Source organism: Leiobunum rupestre, chromosome 2 (genome assembly GCF_980474605.1).
Source record: "Leiobunum rupestre chromosome 2, qqLeiRupe1.1.hap1, whole genome shotgun sequence".
NCBI classification, from domain to species: domain Eukaryota; kingdom Metazoa; phylum Arthropoda; class Arachnida; order Opiliones; family Sclerosomatidae; genus Leiobunum; species Leiobunum rupestre.
In genome coordinates this window covers 16,367,500-16,394,733 of record NC_143385.1, presented here as the reverse complement: position 1 = coordinate 16,394,733, position 27,234 = coordinate 16,367,500, and the positions used below count along the sequence as shown (strand labels likewise).

General features: G+C 36.5%; 2 protein-coding genes across 6 annotated transcripts; both read left to right on the top strand.

Moving 5' to 3' along the window:
• Nucleotides 1-10,243: 10,243 nt before the first annotated feature.
• LOC149956229 (uncharacterized) lies at nucleotides 10,244-12,986 on the top strand. Of its 2 annotated transcripts, none has more exons than XM_090164672.1 (2): nucleotides 10,244-10,267; nucleotides 10,911-12,986. In XM_090164672.1, exon 2 carries the CDS (start codon nucleotides 10,936-10,938, stop codon nucleotides 12,937-12,939), a length of 2,004 nt encoding a protein of 667 aa, XP_090020798.1. In that variant the 5' UTR covers nucleotides 10,244-10,267; nucleotides 10,911-10,935; the 3' UTR covers nucleotides 12,940-12,986. The 2 variants fall into 2 exon arrangements, with proteins under 2 accessions (XP_090020798.1, XP_090020797.1); XM_090164671.1 differs by lacking the exon at nucleotides 10,244-10,267 and adding an exon at nucleotides 10,398-10,452 and having other exon boundaries at nucleotides 10,906-12,986.
• A 7,627-nt stretch (nucleotides 12,987-20,613) lies between these two features.
• LOC149956228 (uncharacterized) lies at nucleotides 20,614-25,684 on the top strand. Of its 4 annotated transcripts, none has more exons than XM_090165436.1 (4): nucleotides 20,614-20,750; nucleotides 21,371-21,516; nucleotides 22,386-24,724; nucleotides 24,809-25,684. In XM_090165436.1, exons 3-4 carry the CDS (start codon nucleotides 22,426-22,428, stop codon nucleotides 25,018-25,020), a joined length of 2,511 nt encoding a protein of 836 aa, XP_090021562.1. In that variant the 5' UTR covers nucleotides 20,614-20,750; nucleotides 21,371-21,516; nucleotides 22,386-22,425; the 3' UTR covers nucleotides 25,021-25,684. The 4 variants fall into 4 exon arrangements, with proteins under 4 accessions (XP_090021562.1, XP_090021560.1, XP_090021559.1 ...); XM_090165434.1 differs by adding an exon at nucleotides 20,900-20,954 and having other exon boundaries at nucleotides 22,386-25,684; XM_090165433.1 differs by having other exon boundaries at nucleotides 20,615-20,750; nucleotides 22,386-25,684.
• The last annotated feature ends 1,550 nt before the right edge of the window (nucleotides 25,685-27,234 follow it).

Below are 27,234 nucleotides of genomic sequence, written 5' to 3'. Positions count from 1 at the left end.
GACCGTAGAATCGTCCTTCAGTAGTCTCCTTTAAAATGTTTTCCACCTCTCTCAATTCCAAAGTGGTCGCACGGGTAAAAGAAACCCTTTTGTCATTTTTACCATCCATAATCCTAAACCATTTTCAAAACGTTTAATTAATTATTAATTAATTTATAATTATATATTAAATGGATAATGAAATCGGTAAATAACAAGTACGAATAATTTAGTTATTTTGGTCTAATTTAAGAGAATGCCTTTATAAATACGAAGTTAAACAAATAACGTTCGAAAACGACAGATAATTCAGATGCCAAACACTAAAAAGGGTGATTAATATAGCACATATTTGTAAATTATGGGAATTATGAATAAAATTAATTTAAATATTGTACGGGCTTCCAAAATTATTGAAAAAAGCGTTCCATAACACTGTTAAAATTACGTAACGACCTCATTTTATAGAAAAAAACTATTGAATTCGCGACCTACTCACCTACAGTTTCAAAACTACGCTGTAGTCCACAAAATGTAAGCAAAAAAAGGTCGAATCTGGAATAAAGTAGGAGTCGCTAAATTTTTGCATTAAGTTAGTATATGATGCCCTTATGAAAATCCCACAAGTCCCCATGAATCCGAATGTTGCGTCCTCCGGCTCCGCCCCCATTTAGATCAAATCTGACCTTTTAAGCTTTTAATAATAATAATAATAATAATAATAATAATAATAATAATAATCAGCTAGGCTAATACCCAAAGCACCACCTAATCTAATTAACCTAAAATATTGCGTAAGGCCTCATTCAATAGAAATTTTAGAAAATAACATAGTCGACATTTGACTATTGCGCCACAAACCCGTATCTCCAACCACAACAGAAATAATTAAAGCTAAAAATCAAAATTGAAAAACAATCAAACTTTTCAAATAATAATAAAACAAGCCGGCCAAGATCGTAATATTACCTCTCCTCGGAGGGGATTTAGTTAATTCCCCACGCCTCGTCTCACACCACTTTAAATTCAATAAGTTGTATAGTGTAGTAAATGAGATTGCCCAGAGAGGAATCTATATCAGTTATCCCACACAAAAGTGTTTAAGCGTAATAAAAGTAAATAAGTAGAAGGAACCAATACATCGTCTTAAACATAATATCCAGCTCTACATTGTGGTTATAAGACAAAAATAACTAGATATCAGGCCCGTAGCCAGGATTATTCAGTTGAGGGGGACCGCCATTTTCCTAAGGGGCACGCTCAGTGGCGCACCGAGGGTTGGTGGTGCCTGGTTCAAAATGTTTATATGGCGCCCCCAATGTATGTCATAACTTAAGTAAATTTGAAACCAATATTCACTACAGTAATTTAATTATATTGAAATAGAAATGATTTAAACATGATGAATTTAGGAGACTTAGAAGCCTCTACATCTCTTCTCTTATTCTTTTTCGATAACAATCGCCTCTAGCTTTACGTTAAGACATTTTCTACTAAAAGACTTTTAGTAAAAGTTAGGAACAGTGTCAGAAAATAGTCCTGTTTATAAATATTTTAATTTACTTTGAAAACAGGAGCATTACTGATACTGTTACTAACTTTTACCGTTTGTTATAGTTCAGCAGAACTAACGTGAAAAGTTAAGTTTTTATTTGATTAATAATTACTAATAAGTTTGGTACATTGAATAGTTCTGCTATCACCACTTGTATTATAAACGTTAATAATGTAACAAAATCACAAATATAAACTTACTTTTCAATCGATTGCTCCAATTTGGGGTTTGCTTTAATTGTTACGAACATAAAAGTAAAAGACTACTTCTGCTACAATTCGTTAAACAACACTTCATTTACAATTATGACTAATTTTGCAACAATCAAGCGGCTTTTCTTCCTTACTTGGTACGTCGTTAGCTCTGACCTACCGATAATTTTATATTATATACTGATTAAATTCACAACGATAATTCCGTCCTTCGACAGTGTTTATGTAAATTAAATTTATTTAATAGGAAAATTGAAAAGCAGTATATATTGAGTTATGTGACTTCTTAGTTTTTATTCAATTTGATTATACATTTAAAATATTGGTGTAAGTTATAATACGAGCCTATGTAAACAGAAAATTACATGGAGGAAAAAAAGTGAATCCATCCAAAAACCATTTGCCCGCCGTTAGTAATTGGGTACAACTGAATACGCGACGACGATCAAAAATTAACACCAAATTAAGTTAATTAAACCGCGTGATAACGTCAAATCATCCAACTATGCCAGATTAGAAATGCCTATGCCAGATTAATTAAACCACGTGATAACGTCAAATCATCCAACTATGCCAGATTAGAAAGGCCTATGCCAGATTACAAATGCCTATGCCAGATTAGAAAGGCCTATGCCAGATTAATTAAACCGCGTGATAACGTCAAATCATCCAGCTATGCCGGATTAGAAATACCTATGCCAGATTAATTAAACCGCGTGATAACGTCAAATCCTCCAACTATGCCGGATTAGAAATGCCTATGCCAGATTACAAATGCCTATGCCAGATTAATTAAACCGCGTGATAACGTCAAATCATCCAACTATGCCGGATTAGAAATGCCTATGCCAGATTACAAATGCCTATGCCAGATTAATTAAACCGCGTGATAACGTCAAATCATCCAACTATGCCAGATTAGAAATGCCTATGCCAGATTAATTAAACCACGTGATAACGTCAAATCATCCAACTATGCCAGATTAGAAAGGCCTATGCCAGATTAATTAAATCGCGTGATAACGTCAAATCATCCAACTATGCCGGATTAGAAATGCCTATGCCAGATTACAAATGCCTATGCCAGATTAATTAAACCGCGTGATAACGTCAAATCATCCAACTATGCCGGATTAGAAATGCCTATGCCAGATTACAAATGCCTATGCCAGATTAATTAAACCGCGTGATAACGTCAAATCATCCAACTATGCCGGATTAGAAATGCCTATGCCAGATTACAAATGCCTATGCCAGATTAATTAAACCGCGTGATAACGTCAAATCATCCAACTATGCCGGATTAGAAATGCCTATGCCAGATTACAAATGCCTATGCCAGATTAATTAAACCGCGTGATAACGTCAAATCATCCAACTATGCCGGATTAGAAATGCCTATGCCAGATTACAAATGCCTATGCCAGATTAATTAAACCGCGTGATAACGTCAAATCATCCAACTATGCCAGATTAGAAAGGCCTATGCCAGATTACAAATGCCTATGCCAGATTAATTAAACCGCGTGATAACGTCAAATCATCCAACTATGCCAGATTAGAAAGGCCTATGCCAGATTACAAATGCCTATGCCAGATTAGAAAGGCCTATGCCAGATTAATTAAACCGCGTGATAACGTCAAATCATCCAGCTATGCCGGATTAGAAATACCTATGCCAGATTAATTAAACCGCGTGATAACGTCAAATCCTCCAACTATGCCGGATTAGAAATGCCTATGCCAGATTACAAATGCCTATGCCAGATTAATTAAACCGCGTGATAACGTCAAATCATCCAACTATGCCGGATTAGAAATGCCTATGCCAGATTACAAATGCCTATGCCAGATTAATTAAACCGCGTGATAACGTCAAATCATCCAACTATGCCAGATTAGAAATGCCTATGCCAGATTAATTAAACCACGTGATAACGTCAAATCATCCAACTATGCCAGATTAGAAAGGCCTATGCCAGATTACAAATGCCTATGCCAGATTAGAAAGGCCTATGCCAGATTAATTAAACCGCGTGATAACGTCAAATCATCCAGCTATGCCGGATTAGAAATACCTATGCCAGATTAATTAAACCGCGTGATAACGTCAAATCCTCCAACTATGCCGGATTAGAAATGCCTATGCCAGATTACAAATGCCTATGCCAGATTAATTAAACCGCGTGATAACGTCAAATCATCCAACTATGCCGGATTAGAAATGCCTATGCCAGATTACAAGTGCCTATGCCAGATTAATTAAACCGCGTGATAACGTCAAATCATCCAACTATGCCAGATTAGAAATGCCTATGCCAGATTAATTAAACCACGTGATAACGTCAAATCATCCAACTATGCCAGATTAGAAAGGCCTATGCCAGATTAATTAAATCGCGTGATAACGTCAAATCATCCAACTATGCCGGATTAGAAATGCCTATGCCAGATTACAAATGCCTATGCCAGATTAATTAAACCGCGTGATAACGTCAAATCATCCAACTATGCCGGATTAGAAATGCCTATGCCAGATTACAAATGCCTATGCCAGATTAATTAAACCGCGTGATAACGTCAAATCATCCAACTATGCCGGATTAGAAATGCCTATGCCAGATTACAAATGCCTATGCCAGATTAATTAAACCGCGTGATAACGTCAAATCATCCAACTATGCCAGATTAGAAATGCCTATGCCAGATTAATTAAACCACGTGATAACGTCAAATCATCCAACTATGCCAGATTAGAAAGGCCTATGCCAGATTAATTAAATCGCGTGATAACGTCAAATCATCCAACTATGCCGGATTAGAAATGCCTATGCCAGATTACAAATGCCTATGCCAGATTAATTAAACCGCGTGATAACGTCAAATCATCCAACTATGCCGGATTAGAAATGCCTATGCCAGATTACAAATGCCTATGCCAGATTAATTAAACCGCGTGATAACGTCAAATCATCCAACTATGCCAGATTAGAAAGGCCTATGCCAGATTACAAATGCCTATGCCAGATTAGAAAGGCCTATGCCAGATTAATTAAACCGCGTGATAACGTCAAATCATCCAGCTATGCCGGATTAGAAATACCTATGCCAGATTAATTAAACCGCGTGATAACGTCAAATCCTCCAACTATGCCGGATTAGAAATGCCTATGCCAGATTACAAATGCCTATGCCAGATTAATTAAACCGCGTGATAACGTCAAATCATCCAACTATGCCGGATTAGAAATGCCTATGCCAGATTACAAATGCCTATGCCAGATTAATTAAACCGCGTGATAACGTCAAATCATCCAACTATGCCGGATTAGAAATGCCTATGCCAGATTACAAATGCCTATGCCAGATTAATTAAACCGCGTGATAACGTCAAATCATCCAACTATGCCGGATTAGAAATGCCTATGCCAGATTACAAATGCCTATGCCAGATTAATTAAACCGCGTGATAACGTCAAATCATCCAACTATGCCGGATTAGAAATGCCTATGCCAGATTACAAATGCCTATGCCAGATTAATTAAACCGCGTGATAACGTCAAATCATCCAACTATGCCAGATTAGAAAGGCCTATGCCAGATTACAAATGCCTATGCCAGATTAATTAAACCGCGTGATAACGTCAAATCATCCAACTATGCCAGATTAGAAAGGCCTATGCCAGATTACAAATGCCTATGCCAGATTAGAAAGGCCTATGCCAGATTAATTAAACCGCGTGATAACGTCAAATCATCCAGCTATGCCGGATTAGAAATACCTATGCCAGATTAATTAAACCGCGTGATAACGTCAAATCCTCCAACTATGCCGGATTAGAAATGCCTATGCCAGATTACAAATGCCTATGCCAGATTAATTAAACCGCGTGATAACGTCAAATCATCCAACTATGCCGGATTAGAAATGCCTATGCCAGATTACAAATGCCTATGCCAGATTAATTAAACCGCGTGATAACGTCAAATCATCCAACTATGCCAGATTAGAAATGCCTATGCCAGATTAATTAAACCACGTGATAACGTCAAATCATCCAACTATGCCAGATTAGAAAGGCCTATGCCAGATTACAAATGCCTATGCCAGATTAGAAAGGCCTATGCCAGATTAATTAAACCGCGTGATAACGTCAAATCATCCAGCTATGCCGGATTAGAAATACCTATGCCAGATTAATTAAACCGCGTGATAACGTCAAATCCTCCAACTATGCCGGATTAGAAATGCCTATGCCAGATTACAAATGCCTATGCCAGATTAATTAAACCGCGTGATAACGTCAAATCATCCAACTATGCCGGATTAGAAATGCCTATGCCAGATTACAAATGCCTATGCCAGATTAATTAAACCGCGTGATAACGTCAAATCATCCAACTATGCCAGATTACAAATGCCTATGCCAGATTAATTAAACCGCGTGATAACGTCAAATCATCCAACTATGCCGGATTAGAAATGCCTATGCCAGATTACAAATGCCTATGCCAGATTAGAAAGGCCTATGCCAGATTAATTAAACCGCGTGATAACGTCAAATCATCCAGCTATGCCGGATTAGAAATACCTATGCCAGATTAATTAAACCACGTGATAACGTCAAATCCTCCAACTATGCCGGATTAGAAATGCCTATGCCAGATTACAAATGCCTATGCCAGATTAATTAAACCGCGTGATAACGTCAAATCATCCAACTATGCCGGATTAGAAATGCCTATGCCAGATTACAAATGCCTATGCCAGATTAATTAAACCGCGTGATAACGTCAAATCATCCAACTATGCCGGATTAGAAATGCCTATGCCAGATTACAAATGCCTATGCCAGATTAATTAAACCGCGTGATAACGTCAAATCATCCAACTATGCCGGATTAGAAATGCCTATGCCAGATTACAAATGCCTATGCCAGATTAATTAAACCGCGTGATAACGTCAAATCATCCAACTATGCCGGATTAGAAATGCCTATGCCAGATTACAAATGCCTATGCCAGATTAATTAAACCGGGTGATAACGTCAAATCATCCAACTATGCCAGATTAGAAAGGCCTATGCCAGATTACAAATGCCTATGCCAGATTAATTAAACCGCGTGATAACGTCAAATCATCCAACTATGCCAGATTAGAAAGGCCTATGCCAGATTACAAATGCCTATGCCAGATTAGAAAGGCCTATGCCAGATTAATTAAACCGCGTGATAACGTCAAATCATCCAGCTATGCCGGATTAGAAATACCTATGCCAGATTAATTAAACCGCGTGATAACGTCAAATCCTCCAACTATGCCGGATTAGAAATGCCTATGCCAGATTACAAATGCCTATGCCAGATTAATTAAACCGCGTGATAACGTCAAATCATCCAACTATGCCGGATTAGAAATGCCTATGCCAGATTACAAATGCCTATGCCAGATTAATTAAACCGCGTGATAACGTCAAATCATCCAACTATGCCGGATTAGAAATGCCTATGCCAGATTACAAATGCCTATGCCAGATTAATTAAACCGCGTGATAACGTCAAATCATCCAACTATGCCGGATTAGAAATGCCTATGCCAGATTACAAATGCCTATGCCAGATTAATTAAACCGCGTGATAACGTCAAATCATCCAACTATGCCGGATTAGAAATGCCTATGCCAGATTACAAATGCCTATGCCAGATTAATTAAACCGCGTGATAACGTCAAATCATCCAACTATGCCGGATTAGAAATGCCTATGCCAGATTACAAATGCCTATGCCAGATTAATTAAACCGGGTGATAACGTCAAATCATCCAACTATGCCAGATTAGAAAGGCCTATGCCAGATTACAAATGCCTATGCCAGATTAATTAAACCGCGTGATAACGTCAAATCATCCAACTATGCCAGATTAGAAAGGCCTATGCCAGATTACAAATGCCTATGCCAGATTAGAAAGGCCTATGCCAGATTAATTAAACCGCGTGATAACGTCAAATCATCCAGCTATGCCGGATTAGAAATACCTATGCCAGATTAATTAAACCGCGTGATAACGTCAAATCCTCCAACTATGCCGGATTAGAAATGCCTATGCCAGATTACAAATGCCTATGCCAGATTAATTAAACCGCGTGATAACGTCAAATCATCCAACTATGCCGGATTAGAAATGCCTATGCCAGATTACAAATGCCTATGCCAGATTAATTAAACCGCGTGATAACGTCAAATCATCCAACTATGCCGGATTAGAAATGCCTATGCCAGATTACAAATGCCTATGCCAGATTAATTAAACCGCGTGATAACGTCAAATCATCCAACTATGCCGGATTAGAAATGCCTATGCCAGATTACAAATGCCTATGCCAGATTAATTAAACCGCGTGATAACGTCAAATCATCCAACTATGCCGGATTAGAAATGCCTATGCCAGATTACAAATGCCTATGCCAGATTAATTAAACCGCGTGATAACGTCAAATCATCCAACTATGCCAGATTAGAAAGGCCTATGCCAGATTACAAATGCCTATGCCAGATTAATTAAACCGCGTGATAACGTCAAATCATCCAACTATGCCAGATTAGAAAGGCCTATGCCAGATTACAAATGCCTATGCCAGATTAGAAAGGCCTATGCCAGATTAATTAAACCGCGTGATAACGTCAAATCATCCAGCTATGCCGGATTAGAAATACCTATGCCAGATTAATTAAACCGCGTGATAACGTCAAATCCTCCAACTATGCCGGATTAGAAATGCCTATGCCAGATTACAAATGCCTATGCCAGATTAATTAAACCGCGTGATAACGTCAAATCATCCAACTATGCCGGATTAGAAATGCCTATGCCAGATTACAAATGCCTATGCCAGATTAATTAAACCGCGTGATAACGTCAAATCATCCAACTATGCCAGATTAGAAATGCCTATGCCAGATTAATTAAACCACGTGATAACGTCAAATCATCCAACTATGCCAGATTAGAAAGGCCTATGCCAGATTACAAATGCCTATGCCAGATTAGAAAGGCCTATGCCAGATTAATTAAACCGCGTGATAACGTCAAATCATCCAGCTATGCCGGATTAGAAATACCTATGCCAGATTAATTAAACCGCGTGATAACGTCAAATCCTCCAACTATGCCGGATTAGAAATGCCTATGCCAGATTACAAATGCCTATGCCAGATTAATTAAACCGCGTGATAACGTCAAATCATCCAACTATGCCGGATTAGAAATGCCTATGCCAGATTACAAATGCCTATGCCAGATTAATTAAACCGCGTGATAACGTCAAATCATCCAACTATGCCAGATTAGAAATGCCTATGCCAGATTAATTAAACCACGTGATAACGTCAAATCATCCAACTATGCCAGATTAGAAAGGCCTATGCCAGATTAATTAAATCGCGTGATAACGTCAAATCATCCAACTATGCCGGATTAGAAATGCCTATGCCAGATTACAAATGCCTATGCCAGATTAATTAAACCGCGTGATAACGTCAAATCATCCAACTATGCCGGATTAGAAATGCCTATGCCAGATTACAAATGCCTATGCCAGATTAGAAAGGCCTATGCCAGATTAATTAAACCGCGTGATAACGTCAAATCATCCAGCTATGCCGGATTAGAAATACCTATGCCAGATTAATTAAACCACGTGATAACGTCAAATCCTCCAACTATGCCGGATTAGAAATGCCTATGCCAGATTACAAATGCCTATGCCAGATTAATTAAACCGCGTGATAACGTCAAATCATCCAACTATGCCGGATTAGAAATGCCTATGCCAGATTAATTAAACCGCGTGATAACGTCAAATCATCCAACTATGCCGGATTAGAAATGCCTATGCCAGATTACAAATGCCTATGCCAGATTAATTAAACCGCGTGATAACGTCAAATCATCCAACTATGCCGGATTAGAAATGCCTATGCCAGATTACAAATGCCTATGCCAGATTAGAAAGGCCTATGCCAGATTAATTAAACCGCGTGATAACGTCAAATCATCCAGCTATGCCGGATTAGAAATACCTATGCCAGATTAATTAAACCGCGTGATAACGTCAAATCATCCAACTTTGCCAGATTAGAAATGCCTATGCCGGATTAGAAATACCTATGCCAGATTAATTAAACCGCGTGATAACGTCAAATCATCCAACTATGCCAGATTAGAAATGCCTATGCCAGATTAATTAAACCGCGTGATAACGTCAAATCATCCAACTATGCCAGATTAGAAATGCCTATGCCAGATTAATTGTGTTTCCACTTCTTTGTAATGTTTGGAATTACATAATGCTTTGTATTGTCTTAATTCTTTCTTGTCTTTCCATTCCTTAGTTTATTTTCCGCAGTAGGAACTTTTACGGTAGGGAATGGAGCTATGCCGGAACTATGCCAACTATGCCACCTATGCATTTTAGGGAGTATGCGTTTGGGAAAGGGAACATTATCATCCTTGCTTGGGTAATGAAACAATATCATCGTTGGTTGAGCAAGCGATCTTGCATTGATTTGTGTAATTGGGATATAAAATGTAACACTAAGGGTAGATTTTGAAATTAGTAGTTTCAAATTTAATATTGAAATACAATTGTTTTAAAAGATAGAAGAAGGATTAAGCTGCTTTAAGCAGTAAAGGGATTTAAAAGGTATGTGTATTTTTATAGTGTAACAGAAATCGCGATTTAAGAATTGAGCAATTTTTTATGTAGGCTATACTAGACTAGGCGTGTCATACGGAACGGCCCTTTCCGATAGCATATTCGATGATAATTTTTAATTTACTGCGGTCCTTATTTTTAAGAAATAATGGTTTTATATCATAATATACTTGAAACTTACTGAAATCGTTCCTATTTTGGTGTTAAAGATAAACTTAAATCCATCTATCATATTTCGAAAACCAAAATATACTAAATCTTTCCGTATATTTCCGTTCTTCGCCTATGATGCCACTGAATGTAATCAAGAGTAGTTTAAGGTCCTTTTATACGTGGGTGGAAATGAATAAAAGGTCTATTTCGTCATAATAGCCTACGCTAAACAAAGTTTAGAGTAGATTTATTTATCTGAAATTAAAATTTAGCATTATTGCATTTCAGTAAAGAGCTGGTGCCCCTGATATTTGAGTGATGGCAATGTTGGATACAGAAGGGTGGACACCACTGCATCACGCTTTAAAGAATGGCGATGAGGAAACCGCTCTTTGGCTGATTCAGATCGCAGTCGACATCGAAACCCAGAATAAAGACGGGCGCACGCCTCTTCACTTGGCATGCTGGTATGGTCATCTCGATATAGCGACAACTTTGATCGATAGGGGCGCTGACGTTCAAGTTACAGACTCCAACGGCATGACCCCTTTACATTTTGCAACCGAAAACGGGCATCAGGCCATCACCCGAATGCTACTTGAGAAAGGGGCAAACATGAAAGCTGCCACTAAATTCGATTTTCCCGTTAGTTTATTACATCCCAGTAACGATATATGGACGGCTCTACATTTAGCCTGCAAGAAAGGGCATCGCGACATTGCCCTAGAGTTGATTAAGAAAGGGGCGGATTTGGAGTGCATTGATTGTTTTGACGGCAAGACTCCGCTTCAACTTGCTTGCTTTAATGGTCACCGTGAAACGGCACTCGCTCTGATCAACGCTGGAGCGGATTTAACTGCCAAGGCTTATAACGGATACACCAGTCTTCACCATGCTTGTGCAAAAGGACATTATGATGTTGTTAACTTTTTAGTTGAAATGGGTGCCGATGTAAATTCTTCCAGTAGAAAGGAATGGACTCCCTTGCAACTTGCTTCCAATCATGGGCATTATGAAATAACAAAATTTATCATTCGAAAGGGCGCTGATGTGAAAGCTACGAATAGCTATGGGAAAACTGCTTGTTATCTTGCCTCCGGTAATGGTTATTATGAAATCTTATCGTTTCTGATTCAACATGGAGCCGACGTTAAAGTGGCAGATACGGACGGTTTGACAGCTCTCCACAGAGCCGCCCAAGCCGGACATCATGACGTCGCTTTACTCTTGATAGAGAATGGAGCGGACGTCAATGCGCTTGATAAAAAAGGCTTCACTCCTCTCCATCAAGCATGCTTTAGCGCAAGCCTTAACATTGTGGAAATATTGATAAAGGCTGGAGCTAAAGTCAAAGCTGCTAATCACGAGGGATGGACCCCTCTTTACTGCGCATCGTGGAGCGGTGGTCACGAAATTGCCAAATATTTGATAGAATTAGAAGCGGAAGTGGACTACGTTGATAAAGAAGGATTTACATCCTTGCATCGGGCTTCACAAAACGGAAAGCATGAAACCGCACTGTTACTCATTCAAAAAGGTGCAAATATAAACGCTACAACGAGTAGAGGAGTGACGCCACTTCACTTTGCCACTCAAGGTAACCACAGGGAAACAGCGCTTTCGTTGATTGAATTGGGAGCAGATGTGAAGGCGCTGACTCATGACGGGGAAACAGCGCTTCACTTGGCTAATGTCTTGGACGTAATGAAATCGTTAATCCGAAATGGTGTCGACGTCAATAAGAAAACGGATCAGCAACGCACTGCTCTCCAAATAGCCGCTAGAAAAGCTTTCAACGACAATGTAATTTTTTTACTTGAAAGCGGGGCTGGTATTAATTCCCGGGATTCCGAGGGTGTTACTCCCTTGCACGAAGCTACGGTTTGGGGTGAAAGTGAAAACGTAAAGACTCTACTTAAACATGGTGCCGATATAAATGCCCGAGACTCTAATGGAAATACCCCTCTTTATTCGGCTTCAAAATTTAACAAACCTGAAATCGCGTCAATTTTACTTCAAAATGGAGCGCTTATTAACCTAGCCAATGTTAAAAATTGGACACCCTTGTATGTAGCGGTTGAAAAAGGTAATATGGAGACGTTCAGAATTTTGGTCGACAATAGTGCAGATGTCCGTATTACCACCTCAAACAAGTGGACAGCCCTTCATATGGCTGCGAAGAAAAATAGGAAGGAAATGGTTCAGTTTCTAGTATCTAATGGCGCCAATGTCTCTGCGCTCAATGAGGATAATAACACACCCTATTTCATAGCTTCACAACAAAAGTATGCAGAAATTTCTAAAATTTTGTGTATAAATTAAAACTTGTGATATTAAAATATTTTTAATATTAATTAAAAAAATATTATACACCCATTTTTCCGTTTTCGAATTTTTATTAAACATATATAAGTTTAATATTATTTTTTAGTTTAGCTTATGTCCTATCCATAGAAATCGGATAACAAACTAGAACGATTTTTGAAATTTTGTCGCGTGGTCCGATTAGAACTTTTAAAAAACCCTGCCTTCGGCCCATGCTTTTCGTTTGGCTGGCAACGAAAGTTACGCCATCTGCGCCACACTGGTGAACTAACACTATTTCCCCTAAGATTGAATGGCCGACTTTAGCTCGACGCTAACGCAGTTTTTACCTCTCCGAGGGGACTATGTCCCCTAGGAGGGGTTATACAATCACCGTGTCTGTCTGTCAGGCCTGCGAACGCGTTCGCATTTTCGGTGCAAAGTGTAATCACTGCGTACGCAGTTTCTCGAGGGGTTGGCAAAACCACCGTGTGCCGGTGAGCGTTAACGGATTCATTTGCGGTTTGGTTTGGATGGTGACGGTTGGGTGTATTACGTTTTTGTAATGTTTATGCGTAGGTTGTGAGTGTTGAGTTTGCGATCTGATGGTTGTGCATGTTGAGTCTGTTGTGTTTGAATGGGCGTTTTCTCTCCAATTTCTTAATGACTTTGGGACGGACCGAGTGTAACGCTATCTCTCAACGTCCAATGGCAGGGTTTCCACCAATTGTACACGGTATTCGTCTTAGCATCAATTTGCGATTTATTAGCGCCGGCCGGGAATCGAACCCGGGTCTGCCTCGTGCAAGAGATTTACTCTAACCACTCAGCCACCAACGCTTGTTAAGTTACAGTGTTTTTCTAAAAAACAGCTTTGGCGAATGTCCTTTACAAAGTTATAAAGTTACATCATTTTAAATATTTATAAATTATATTAATCTTATATTTAATTAAATATTTATAAATTATATGAATCTTATATTTAATTAAATATTTATAAATTATATGAATCTTATATTTAATTAAATATTTATAAATTATATGAATCTTATATTTAATTAAATATTTATAAATTATATTAATCTTATATTTAATTAAATATTTATAAATTATATGAATCTTATATTTAATTAAATATTTATAAATTATATGAATCTTATATTTAATTAAATATTTATAAATTATATGAATCTTATATTTAATTAAATATTTATAAATTATATGAATCTTATATTTAATTAAATATTTATAAATTATATGAATCTTATATTTAATTAAATATTTATAAATTATATGAATCTTATATTTAATTAAATATTTATAAATTATATTAATCTTATATTTAATTAAATATTTATAAATTATATTAATCTTATATTTAATTAAATATTTATAAATTATATTAATCTTATATTTAATTAAATATTTATAAATTATATTAATCTTATATTTAATTAAATATTTATAAATTATATTAATCTTATATTTAATTAAATATTTATAAATTATATTAATCTTATATTTAATTAAATATTTATAAATTATATTAATCTTATATTTAATTAAATATTTATAAATTATATTAATCTTATATTTAATGAAATATTTATAAATTATATTAATCTTATATTTAATGAAATATTTATAAATTATATTAATCTTATATTTAATTAAATATGTATGAATTATATTAATCTTATATTTAATTAAATATTTATAAATTATATTAATCTTATATTTATTTAAATATTTATAAATTATATTAATCTTATATTTAATTAAATATTTATAAATTATATTAATCTTATATTTAATTAAATATTTATAAATTATATTAATCTTATATTTAATTAAATATTTATAAGTTGTATTAATTAAATATTTATAAATTATATCAATCTTATATTTAATTAAATATTTAGAAGTTATATTAATTAAATATTTATAAATTATATTTATCTTATATTTAATTAAATATTTATAAATTATATTTATCTTATATTTAATTAAATATTTATAAATTATATTTATCTTATATTTAATTAAATATTTATAAATTATATTTATCTTATATTTAATTAAATATTTATAAATTATATTAATCTTATATTTAATAAAATATTTAAGTATTTTAATGTAAAATTTGATCGTGATCAGGAATTGAACTCGGGTCGCATTGTTACCATGCTGATAGTTCACCGCCGAGCCATTGACTTCCTTAGGTAAAATATTAAAGTAAAGAAACCATTATGATAAGGCGGGTTTTGTTACTAAACGGATGAATACAATAAATATAGTGTAACTAACCCTATGCATTAAAATACTGAATAAAGTAAAATCAAACCACTTTTGCATAGTAAAAATTAAAAGAACATTTTATTTAAAATGCTGGTCACGACTAGTTTCGCTTACCGTTCGGTAGCATCATCAGGTGTGTGAGTGAAAGCGAAACTCGGTTACAATTTCCACAAAGTGGCTAAAACATTATTTGGACCTTCGTCACGATTAAAGATTAAAAATTAATATCTGTGGATATTTTTTATTGAACTTTGTTTTTTAATTTTTGTGAATTTCGTCGGGAATTGAACCAGGAGCGCGGTTTTAGGACTTTGATTCGTTGCCGCTTTGTTATTTATTCCTTTTACGTTGTGTTATAAATCTGTAATATATTATTCAATGACGTTGTTAAACTCTTTAATTGTCAGTAGGTTTAGTTTTTTCGGATACTCTTTTTTTAATATAATATGTATCTGGGTTTTAGGCAAAGGAAGGGTCGTATGTTATTTTTACTGATCGAGATAATGTTGTTTTTTGTCTATTCTTCGATCTTATATTTTTATCTTTGGTTTTTTGAGATTATTTTGTTTCCACGAAAACGTACAGTTTTGGAGGAGACTTTAAGGTGTGTAGGCCATGTTGTTTAGCTTATCCGGTTTCATGATAATAACGTCGAAAATTCCTGTTTGTTAATGGTAAGGTGTCGCACTAACTATTCCGTCTACGGTCATTTGATATACGAGCTGTGGTTTAGTCAAGTGGCTTTCTGTGCTTTGTGATGGTAAGTTTTTTGCTTCTTGTTAATACAATTTTTATTGGTGTGGATATTTAGACATCTATGATTCCTAATGCAGTCATTGATTTCCTGGGTGTGCGAGTCATTACATGATATTTTAAATTGGATGGTATTGGTCTTTTTCATGCGGTATGTGTCACAACGGCAACAGGAAGTCTACGAGTCGTCCACTACCAGATGTCGAATATATCGCTATTCTACAGTATCTTCATCAAGGGCGAGTGTTGAAATAAAATGAGCGTTAAAGATGCGGCAAGTGTTTCGTAAGCGAGAAAAATACAAATACCCTCTGTAGATATTTCTTTCATTAAAATTTGCTTCGTATTATATTCAACTGATAAACTTGTACTGTAAAAAGGGTTTAATTCAATTGTGCATGGCACAATTCTTCCGAGGAGAGGTATATTTTGGCTTGCCAACTTGTTTTACCTCTCCGAGGGGACTTTATACCCTAGGAGGGGTTACACAAGCACCGTGTCTGTCTGTCTGTCTGTGGGTCTGTCTGTCAGGCCTGCGAACGCGTTCGCATTTTCGGGGCAAAGGTTAATCCCTGCGTACGCAGTTTCTTGGCTCACTGCGTACGCAATCGAATAACCGTTTTAGCAGTTTAAAGGTTGGCAAAACCACTGTGTGACGGTAAGCGTTAACGGATATATTTGCGATTGCGTTGAGTTCGGTTGGTGGGTTTTTTTTGGTTAACGCTTACCGTCGCGGCGGTTTGCATGGGTGTGTTTTTTCCAACTCCTTCTTATTGACTTTTGTTGCAATGTTTATGTGTAGTGTAGGAATGGTAAGTTTGTGTGTTACGGTGGTTGTGTGTGTTGAATTTGTATTATGGCGGTTTTGAGTGTTGAGTTTGCATACGCGTCTTTTCTCTCCAACTTCTTCTTACTGACTTTTGGGACGGACCGAGTGCTGAGTGTTATAGCAACCTCTCAACGTCCAATAGCAGGGTTTCCACCAAATGTTCACGGTATTTGTCTTAGTATCAATTTACGATCGCATCGGGCGGGTTTCGAACCCGAGACCGCCTGCTTGACAGGCGGACGTTCTACCACAGAACCACCGACACTCATTACGCTTCATCGAAAATTAGACCTTCAGCTTTATCAGAAGCGTATTTAATAGAGTATGAAATTTTGGTTTAATTGATATAGAACAAGATTTCATGTAAGATGTAAATTATTGCATCGAAGAAATTCTAATTTAGCGATTTCTCTATTGATTAAAAACAAATGCACCACCCAGGTTATGAACCCGGGCCGTTCAGTTAGGCAGTTGAGCGCTCTACCACAGAACCAATGATAACTCCTTAGTTATACTGCAAATAAGACACTCGTTCGTAAGCATAATATCTGGTTTTTTTTACGTATGAAATTATGAACGCCTAATGTGGTTTTTTTACGAATAAAATTATGAAGGCCTAATGTGGTTTTTTACGAACAAAATTATGAAGGCCTAATTTGGTTTTTTTACGAATAAAATTATGAAGGCCTAATCTGGTTTTTTTACGAATGAAATTATGAAAGCCTAATCTGGTTTTTTTACGAATGAAATTATGAAAGCCTAATCTGGTTTTTTTACGAATGAAATTATGAACGCCTAATGTGGTTTTTTTACGAATATAATGAAATTATGAAGACTTAATCTTGTTGTGTGATTTCTGAGTCAAAGAAAGTCAAGTGGCGTTAACTTCTACCTACCTATATATATATATATATATAATTAAAGTTAAAGAATGGCTCAAAATTGCGTAATTAAATCATGTAAGAGTAAATACACAAAAGAAAACATCTTTTCACAGGTTAGTGTTAGAAATAGTTTTCTCTTTACCATAATTTCCAATTGCTAAGAACGCACTAGAAAACGCGTTTCTTTCAAATCATAGAAAGCTAGTTTTTTTTAAATAAAAAATGAAGAATGGTTAATTAAATATTTTAGGAGTAATTTCTCAAACAAAACATCTTTTCACAGGTTACTGTTAGATTATGAGGGAAACCGGTGCACAGTAATTGTTTATCGCGAATATCTACGTTAGTATTGTATGTACGGCTATAAACCCAATTACGAACATTAGGGCCCAGCTATTTCCTACCAAAAATGTTCTGTGAACATTTTACATAAGAGCAATCGTTGTGTCGTATTCGCGGTTTCAACGTTGTACCCGAAACTAGAGCATAGCGCCGAACCAATTTTCAACGGCGGCGGCGGGAACGATAATTAGTTCGGCGGCGGCGTGGCGCGCTGATTTTCAGAAAATAATCGGCGGCGTTGAAAAAAATCGGCGGCGGCGGCGCCTAAGGGGAAAAACTGCCCCACCCCCTCAGAAATAGCGCCAGCCTTTTAATAGACCGCTAGAACTTAAATTGTTAAACACATTTAAAAAAATACATGTTTAATAGAATGTATTTTATTAAAATAGGAACCACTTGTTTCGAAAACAAAGAAGAGGTAACTTTGGTTAGATACTATCAGATGTAACTTATTTAATCATAAGTGTGCCTGAAAGAATTTTTTCATAATGATACCTTGTGGCACTTCTCAGTCGTTGACGGTTTTATCGTCATCAAAACTAGTTCTCGCGTAGGGGGGAAGGAAGTTAAAACCAGTTTTACGCGACGTTAGTGCTGTATTTTCTTTGGTGGCTGTCAAAGACTATATAAAGTTACGCGTAGCTTTATATAGCCTTTGGTGGCTGTGAAACAAGGTCTCATATAATTTTTTAATACAGATATGTTAAACAGAGGCACACTTATGATACTATTAAACTAAAACATTTACGCTAGTAATAACAATACTGTACTAATTCACTACCATTTCACTAGTATTATTATCTATACACTCTTTTTAGAAACTTTTGCTGGGCGCCGCCATTATCGTACAGACAACCAACGAGCCAGCCCTCTACCGCATAAATTTCATCCCCCCCAAATCCGGTTTTTCTACGCGCATTTAAGTCCATTATCACAAATTATTTTATCTTTGTATCAAAGGAATTTTTAAAATGTAATAGAATAGTTATTGCTGAATGCAGCGAATTCAGCTGATACGTTTCTGTACTTATTACAAAATACGAGGCGAGGCAACTCCAAAGCCGTTTTCGTTTCTATCTCTCCTATCCCAGCTATCTGCTGCAGAAAATCTTGGTGCGCGCGGTGCAGTGGTGCCAGATCTTTTGGAAATTATTAATTATTTTTAATTTTATAACGCTAGTACGGTGCACCCAACAGCCTAGGAATCGTAGCACTACCAAAAGAAAAATCTATGTAGTTTAGATCTCAAAACGTAATTATTATACTTTAATAATGGAAATTAATTCGCCGCCGAAATTAAATTTATCGGCGGCGGCGTTTCGGCGTTATCTAAATAATCGGCGGCGGCGGCGTTTGATCGGCGGCGCTATCCTCTACCCGAAACGCGTCTTAGAATTTGGCGCCTTCGTTGACTTAAAACGCGCCCGCCGCTCTTCATTTAACCGCGTTTAAAATTTACCACCCAGCGAACTCTTGTTATTTATGCAATAAATCTCTTGAAAAGGAAGCTATTGTGAAGGTTTTGTGAGATAAAATGATGGGAAAGTCGGAATAATGGGTCACTTCAATTTAAGTTCATATTTACTGCCGTAAGGATTAAATTCACAATGCTTTGAAAAGAAAACACGACACCAATGAGACTGTTCGACATGTAGAACGCGAGCGAATCAAACGTATAATAAATGATATTTATTATTTTAAATTAGTATATACATTGTGTATTATTTCAACGCTAAATGTAGACCTCAGAGCCAGCAAGAATATACTTGGTTAATACCTTATATAATCCTTTAACAAAGACAGTTTCTCTAAACAAAAGTACATTTAATTTTAACAGAAAAAAACTGAAAACCTACTATAAACTAAGTATTATAAATAGTTAGGCCTATTCGACCAAGGTAAAATTCCCAAACAAACGGAGAAGAAAAATTTAACTTTTGGATATTAGCTAGCTAGGTAACATATAATTGCATAACATTAGCTTACAAGAGTGACAGCATTAGATAGCAAAGGCTAAGCCTAACTAGCCCTAAATACCGTAAACTATTTTTTTAATAATAAAGATAAGTTACAACAATTATTCAAAAGATAATCTATCATCTCGTAAAATTACAAAGAAATGCTGTATTTACCTTCCGAAAAATATGAATTCGTAAACCACATCTTGCTTTGATGCTAAAACCGTTAAAGAAAGTGGAAAAGACCACTAATGAATCAACAACATCTGTAAATGGTTATTTGCGTCAGTGCCTACGTTATTCACATAGTAGACCTGATCACTAGTTAAAATAAGCTTCGTGCGCGCGGTGTAGATCATGTTACTGTCGTTTTAGCCAAGAATCTAATCGGTGGTCTGCCAGCTAGCCATTCGATTAAGCGTTCTAGTTTGTTACCCGATTTCTATGGTCCTATCATTGCCATTAAAGCTCAGTTTTGATAATAACCAAATATTTTGGTATTTTATTATGCTTAATATATACAAAAGAAAAAAAGCGAAGAAAACACGGAAATATCGTAGTTGACAATACATTATCTTTGAAAATTATCTGGAACATATTGCGGTAGGGTTACAAAGTTTTTATGAAATTCGGACGGAGCCACTGTTTTGAACAGTTGGAAACTTATCCTCTTTTTAAGTCTCGTAAATAGTCAGAGGTAATCGGTATGAGGAATTACAGTGTTTATATTCGCATTAAATTGAAATAGTTCTAAGAAGAAAATAAGTAATTATATTTTAATTTAAAGATAATAATGTCGTAAATATGTATTGTAATTACGAAATATAAGTTATCGAATTTATGAAATGGGCTGAGTATGGTTAGATTTTATAATAACACAAGACGATGGTGTTTAATTATTTTTATCTGTCTAGATAAAGCTGGTAACGCGACGTGCATATTTGTGTTTGATAAATTGAATTAAAATTGGTTAGTCTTGGTTTCACTCTCCCGGTCACACTTTACTATAAATATATTTTAATTTATTATTTTATACTCAATATCAATGTTAAGCACTCATATTGCTACAAATATCCCACAACTTACAGAGATAGCACTCAACCTGAGAAAGATAAAATTTTCTTACAAATTGAAAAATTAAGCGTTTTCTCACCAAATGTTAGACTGGTTACATGTTAGTTAAAAACCGGGTTACCATACTTGTTTAATCGTAGAATTGGATGTTATTATGAATGGCAACGGTCTAAATGTATACGTCACTGTCTTACTCAATATTTTAAATTCAAATTCCAAAATATTTTGATTCAAATAATCAATTGAAGTTTTTACCCCATATTCGTGACAGGCAATATATTTAATCTTACTTTAATCTAATCTTATTTCAGATTACTTTATCTTGCTGACCATATTTCCGGCGGTTATTGAAAAATCCTAGTCTTTGGTAGTGGTCGCAGGTGACTGATTTCAAGTAGTGTATTGTCAAAACATGCTGAAAGGAGACATAACTTCGTTTGACACTTATCGGAAAGAGGTCTGAATTTCCAGAAGGATTTTATGATAAGCAGACGAATCTTTTCTCGCATTTATTTCTATAATGTCGTCGCCTGAATGCAAAAACCACTTATGGCTGGCAGTTGATCGATATGGTGGAAGGCTAGTGTCATCCCACTTTTCCCCATAACGCACTTAGAACCATGCCCGCCATCTTGTATTTTAAATGTTACTTGAATATGACTCGTATATAAAATGGAATCAAGAACCGAGGGTCGTACAAGCCCGTACCTTTGCCAGCACTAATGATATTACGCGTAATCTTTAGAGTCAGTACCTTTATCAGTGTTGAGTACGCGTAATCGGTGTACAGGCTAGTGGTTAGTCCCTCGTCAAGAACCAAGTTGTTCACGTTACGTGGTTTTTGCTTTAAGAAGACGTACCTGGAATTTTTTGAATGAATCTATTTGCGTTTTTCATGTGACTCCTCGAGATTCACCCCGATTTGATCTCACTCCTATCGACAAAGAAATGGAACACGTTTCGAAAATTGGAGCACTTTATTCCTGATAGAGTTGTTAATTTTCCGGAAAATTAAAAAAATTAAACATGTATTACTTTTTAAGGGTTTTTATTCTAGACTGGTCTAGAGGTTTAGTTTTACTTTTGAATTCGGAAAAATACCGTGAAATTTAAATTTTGGGACAATATTAGGCTAATCATAGAATGAAAACCTTTTTTTATTTTTTCGGGAAATACGGAAAATTATCCGGGCAATCTAGATTTTTCGAGAGCAGTTAAATGGAAAACGCCGTCTGTAAACATTAAGAAAAATATTTATTTAATTTAGTTTTATGGTGACATATATTGTTTGGCTTTGTGTTGTCTTTTTTTTTCTTACCAAATTAGCCCTCTTGACACCTCGACGGGGACTTTCAACGTTCAAGAAATGCCCAAGGTTGAGGAAAAAGTTGTCAAATGCAGAACGTGTGATCACGTTTCGAAATATCCCTGCCAAATGGAAATACACGAAGCCAAACATTCAATAGAAAAACCTTTTAAATGTAATCAGTGCAGTTTCTCGACTGCTCATAAAGCCTCATTTACGATCCACAAAAGGATTCATTCCGGTGAAAAACCCTACGTGTGTACTTCCTGCGGTTACCGCACGGCGCATCTAGCTACTCTAGTGTCCCACGAAAGACTTCATTCTGGTGAAACGCCTTTTAAATGTAAATATTGCAGTTACGCTTCGCCTCAAAGAGCAAACTTGTTCAAGCACGAACGAATTCATTCCGGTGAGAAACCTTTTAAGTGCAGCTATTGCGATTTTGCCACGGCGCAAAAAGGCAATTTAAATAAGCACGAACTGAGGCACATTCAAAATAAGTTTTTCAAGTGCGCCCTTTGCGGTTATTCCGCCAGAAATGAATCCAGTTTATCGCAACACGAGAAAACGCATTTCGGTGAAATTCCACACGCCACCACGACAGTCGAACGTGAAACTTTATTTAATTCAATTGTAGCGGCGCAGCTGGAAATTCCTTTTACCGAAAATAGGCATTCAACTTTAACACTTCACTTGGAAACTCCTGATCCGAAGGATCAATCTACTTCACACCAGGAAATTCATTCAGCCGAAAAATCGTGCTCACCCATAATAACGCGAATTAAAACACTTTCTGGTAGTGAAGCTACAGCCACTCTAACAACTCACCAGGAAATTAAGTCCACTGCTATTGGTGGCCGTAAAATCCACCCTGGACCCAAATCTCGAACCGTTTTAGCGACACAATATACCAGTCAAAAAGCTCAGTCACAGCAGGAAACAACTCCTACTGATGATAAACATATTTATGGTCCAAAATCTCGTATTCTACGAAGAACGTCTCTTTTCTCTTCCAACCGGAATTCCAAATTGCGACCTAGTCAAAAAGTTGATTCAGTTTCAAATCGACCAAAGGCGTTAAGTAAGAAGGCCAAATACTCCAAACAAGGCTTAGTCAGTCGTCTTGAAAATTCCAACACGGAGCAATCCTTACCCGAGGAAGTATTGGAGGGCCAATTGATTGAGATATACGCTAATTGCTTCGTGAAACTCGAAAAGCTGCCAGAAATTATTTATAAGTATGGCACTAACTTAGGAGAGGGAGAATCACTAAAAATAATTGAAGTACCCGATTTCGTTTCGGATGACCTACTGAACTGTCTCGATATTGATTTACCGGTCAAGGATATAAAACGGGAAGTGACTACCCCGGAGGAGCTTTTAGAAAACGAAAATTTTACCTTTCCCCAGAAGGTTGCGATAGATAAGGTTCAAGAAAATGATTCATCTGATTCAGAAGAACAACCAAACGTTGGGCTTCGCGTCGTTGGGGTTTATTCTAAGCAACTGAACGGAGAAATTCCGCAAGAAAATCGTAAAACTGATGGTCATGAAAGTAAACGAAAACGTCAGGACACTCATCAAGAAATGAGGAAAAGAGAAAAAACCCAGACGGAAGTGGCTGATGGTCAGAGAAACGTATCTGAATCTCGGACCGACATGGCTGAAACCATTAGCAACATAATTCATTTCATTACTTACGGTAAAACTCAGGAAGAAATGGATGTGCAACGAGACTCTTTTGAAAATCTCCCAGGAACGGATGAAGATGGTTCAGGAACTAGTGGAAATTTCCAAGAGACAGCGGAAGTCCGATTGCATACTATTGGCGGTAGTCGACAGACGAGTGAAAAGCCTCGGAAAACGAATGATGAACCCCAAGATAAAAGTGAAGAACCTTTAGAGAAACGCGAAGATCATCCAGAGAACAGTGAAGACCGGTTAGAGAACAGTGAAGACCATCTAGAGAAGAGTGAAGATCATCTAGAGAAGAGTCAAGACCAGTTAGAGAAGAGTGAAGACCAGTTAGAGAAGAGTGAAGACCAGTTAGAGAAGAGTGAAGACCAGTTAGAGAAGAGTGAAGACCAGTTAGAGAAGAGGGAAGTCCAGTTAGAGAAGAGGGAAGTCCAGTTAGAGAAGAGGGAAGTCCAGTTAGAGAAGAGGGAAGACCAGTTAGAGAAGAGGGAAGATCCTCTAGGGAAGAGGGAAGATCCTCTAGGGAAGAGGGAAGATCCTCTAGGGAAGAGGGAAGATCCTCTAGGGAAGAGGGAAGATCCTCTAGGGAAGAGGGAAGATCCTCTAGGGAAGAGGGAAGATCCTCTAGGGAAGAGGGAAGATCCTATAGAGAAGAGGGAAGATCCTATAGAGAAGAGTGAAGATCCTATAGAGAAGAATGAAGATCCTATAGAGAATAGGGAAGACCCGTTAGTGAAAAGTGAAGAACCTCTAGAGAAACGCGAACGTCCTCTAGAGAAGAGTGAAGATTATTCTAAGGTATATGATTCAAATGATATAGACGCGGGTGAAAAGCATCAAAATGTAGTTGAGGAGCTTGAGGTACCCTTTGATGACATTCATTCTCCCCTGACTGTCCGAATTATAGATTCTGTTGAGCTTTCAGTTGATAACATTTTCATTTCGCAGAGAGCCTTGTGATAGTGAAGCTGTTCACTATTAAAGTGAATTAGGTTATTCCAAATTTCGTAAAATCGTATAAAATTCTGTATCCCATTCAATCTATAGAAATATAAATTTGATAATTTTTGGCCGTCGGAATTTGACTCGCATTTTTCTCAAAAATCGGACTGTCACATACCCAAAGCAATTTTGCTAAGGTCGATCGGAACTGATAAAAAAAAATCAAGTAAACCTCAATTTACACATTTTGAACTAGAAACCCAAAAATGAAGTTCGAAACGAACTTGGCGCCTTGTGAAACAGTACGTTAAATCTCAAATGCACAATCTTTAAAACAGGCTTTGAATTTTAATTTATTGAGGCACCTACGAAGCTCGAGATCTTTTTGAAATTAAAACTCTTTTGAGAGTATAAACGACGTTTACTTAGGCGAAACAATAAGAGTTATCAGTTATTTGCAGACCAAAGTTGGCCGCTACGTGGCTCATTGCAAATTGAATAGGTTTATTTAGGCCTTAGAAGATTTTCCAACAAAATTCGTCCACTCAATCCATTTTCTTTAAAGATCTGCGATACAGTGAATGAATGGTTTTATTTGGTTGGCGTAATTGCACACCCCTTTATATCAGGGCGGCACCGCCAAGGGGAGAACAACCAACAATTAATAAGAAAAAATTGTATATTACAGATAAATATAAAAATTTAGTTTCATCCGACCTCTCGTATTTTTTATTTCAAAATTCATTGTTTCTGAATTTTTGCGTTACGACATACACTATTTTGGCTAACCGGGTTAACCGTGTGCCGGTAGTTCTCGGAAAACCTTGTATTTCCAAAATATATATTTTGGAATAACACAAAGAACTATATATTGCCATATCTGGAAAGCACCCTTAATCAATTTAATTAGTTATCAGCAACGATAATAAAAATGAATTTGAAGTTATTCGAATCTAGTAGTAGATCTTGCTTCGCTCGGTCATTAAAGGATATTTATTGTGTTACGGGCTTTTTAGCCTTTTCGCATTTTGTATTATTACTCCAAACTCCATCGCTGGTGCATCTTAACACAATATATTTGTAATTTTATTTTCCACCATTGGCCCCCTGGTCGGCTTTCCGTTGTTGCGCAACGAGTTATGAATTTATTAATTGTTAGGCTTAGCTTCTCATTTCGGTTGTTAGTCGTAGTCTCTATGACGTCACGTAGTGGGTAATGGAATGTATTGACAACCGAAAAGCTACGGCTGACTTCTCAAATGTATCAGCCTTTTGACCACTTTTGATTCAGATGTTCTACTAATTGTGGCAAAATTATAATTGTTTTCATTTGCGAACTGCAACGTGCTTTGCTGTCGAATTTGGATTAGGCCTAAGTACGTTTTTTGGCACCTACTCGACGAAAGAGGTGAGTACATAATTTATTTTTGCTGACTGTTTTAAACTGTTCTCCTATCTGAGCATAAATAACATAATAAACAAACATAGGTGGACTGGTCACGTGGAAGGTGGGCAAAATTCCACGGAATTATTTTGGGGGCCGGTAGTTAGAACTTAGAAACCCAGTGGCGAATCTGGGAGTGTAGCTGGCGCAATCGAAAATTTAACGACTTTTTTATGGTTCCCCAGAACCCTCCCTCCTTCTTATGAGTTTTTGAACTTAATAGCCAAGGCACCACCTTAGGCCCAAGTCATCTAGCGAATTTAAATATCTTTAATTCAGGTGACCCTTCATGCCACGTGACCCAACAGTTCCCTTACTATTACCGTTTACCTCAACAAGTTTTTTTATGGAAAGGGGAAATTGTAAAACACAAAGTGGGGAGAGAACTTGCAAACGCTACGCAGTTGTTCCGAGTTTTAAATGCTGGCACCATGAAGTTATACTTCTCAAAATGACCTACATGAAGTCTTTTGATTTAAAATTTATAATTTATATTTATTGTTATTTTTTTATAAACTTGGTCTTCGAATGCAGATAAAAAATCTTACCTTATTAAATGGAAATAATAACCCACGTAGGTTTTTTTGAATGAACATTAGATACGTTTAGACAGCTCTAGAAAACGCCATGGGGGAATTGTTTGTGTACAATAAAATTCCGTCAACACGCTTACGCTTTTCGACAACACGCTGACGCGTTTAATTACCAAATAGTATTTCGAATACCAAATAATTCGACGTATTTGGTTTTGAAATAACCAAATAGTTTCCATATTTGTCAAAAAATAA

Bases quoted from the DNA above. Each gene is read 5' to 3' on its own strand.
- LOC149956228 (XM_090165434.1), top strand. From the start codon at position 22,426: ATGCCCAAGGTTGAGGAAAAAGTTGTCAAATGCAGAACGTGTGATCAC.
- LOC149956229 (XM_090164672.1), top strand. From the start codon at position 10,936: ATGGCAATGTTGGATACAGAAGGGTGGACACCACTGCATCACGCTTTA.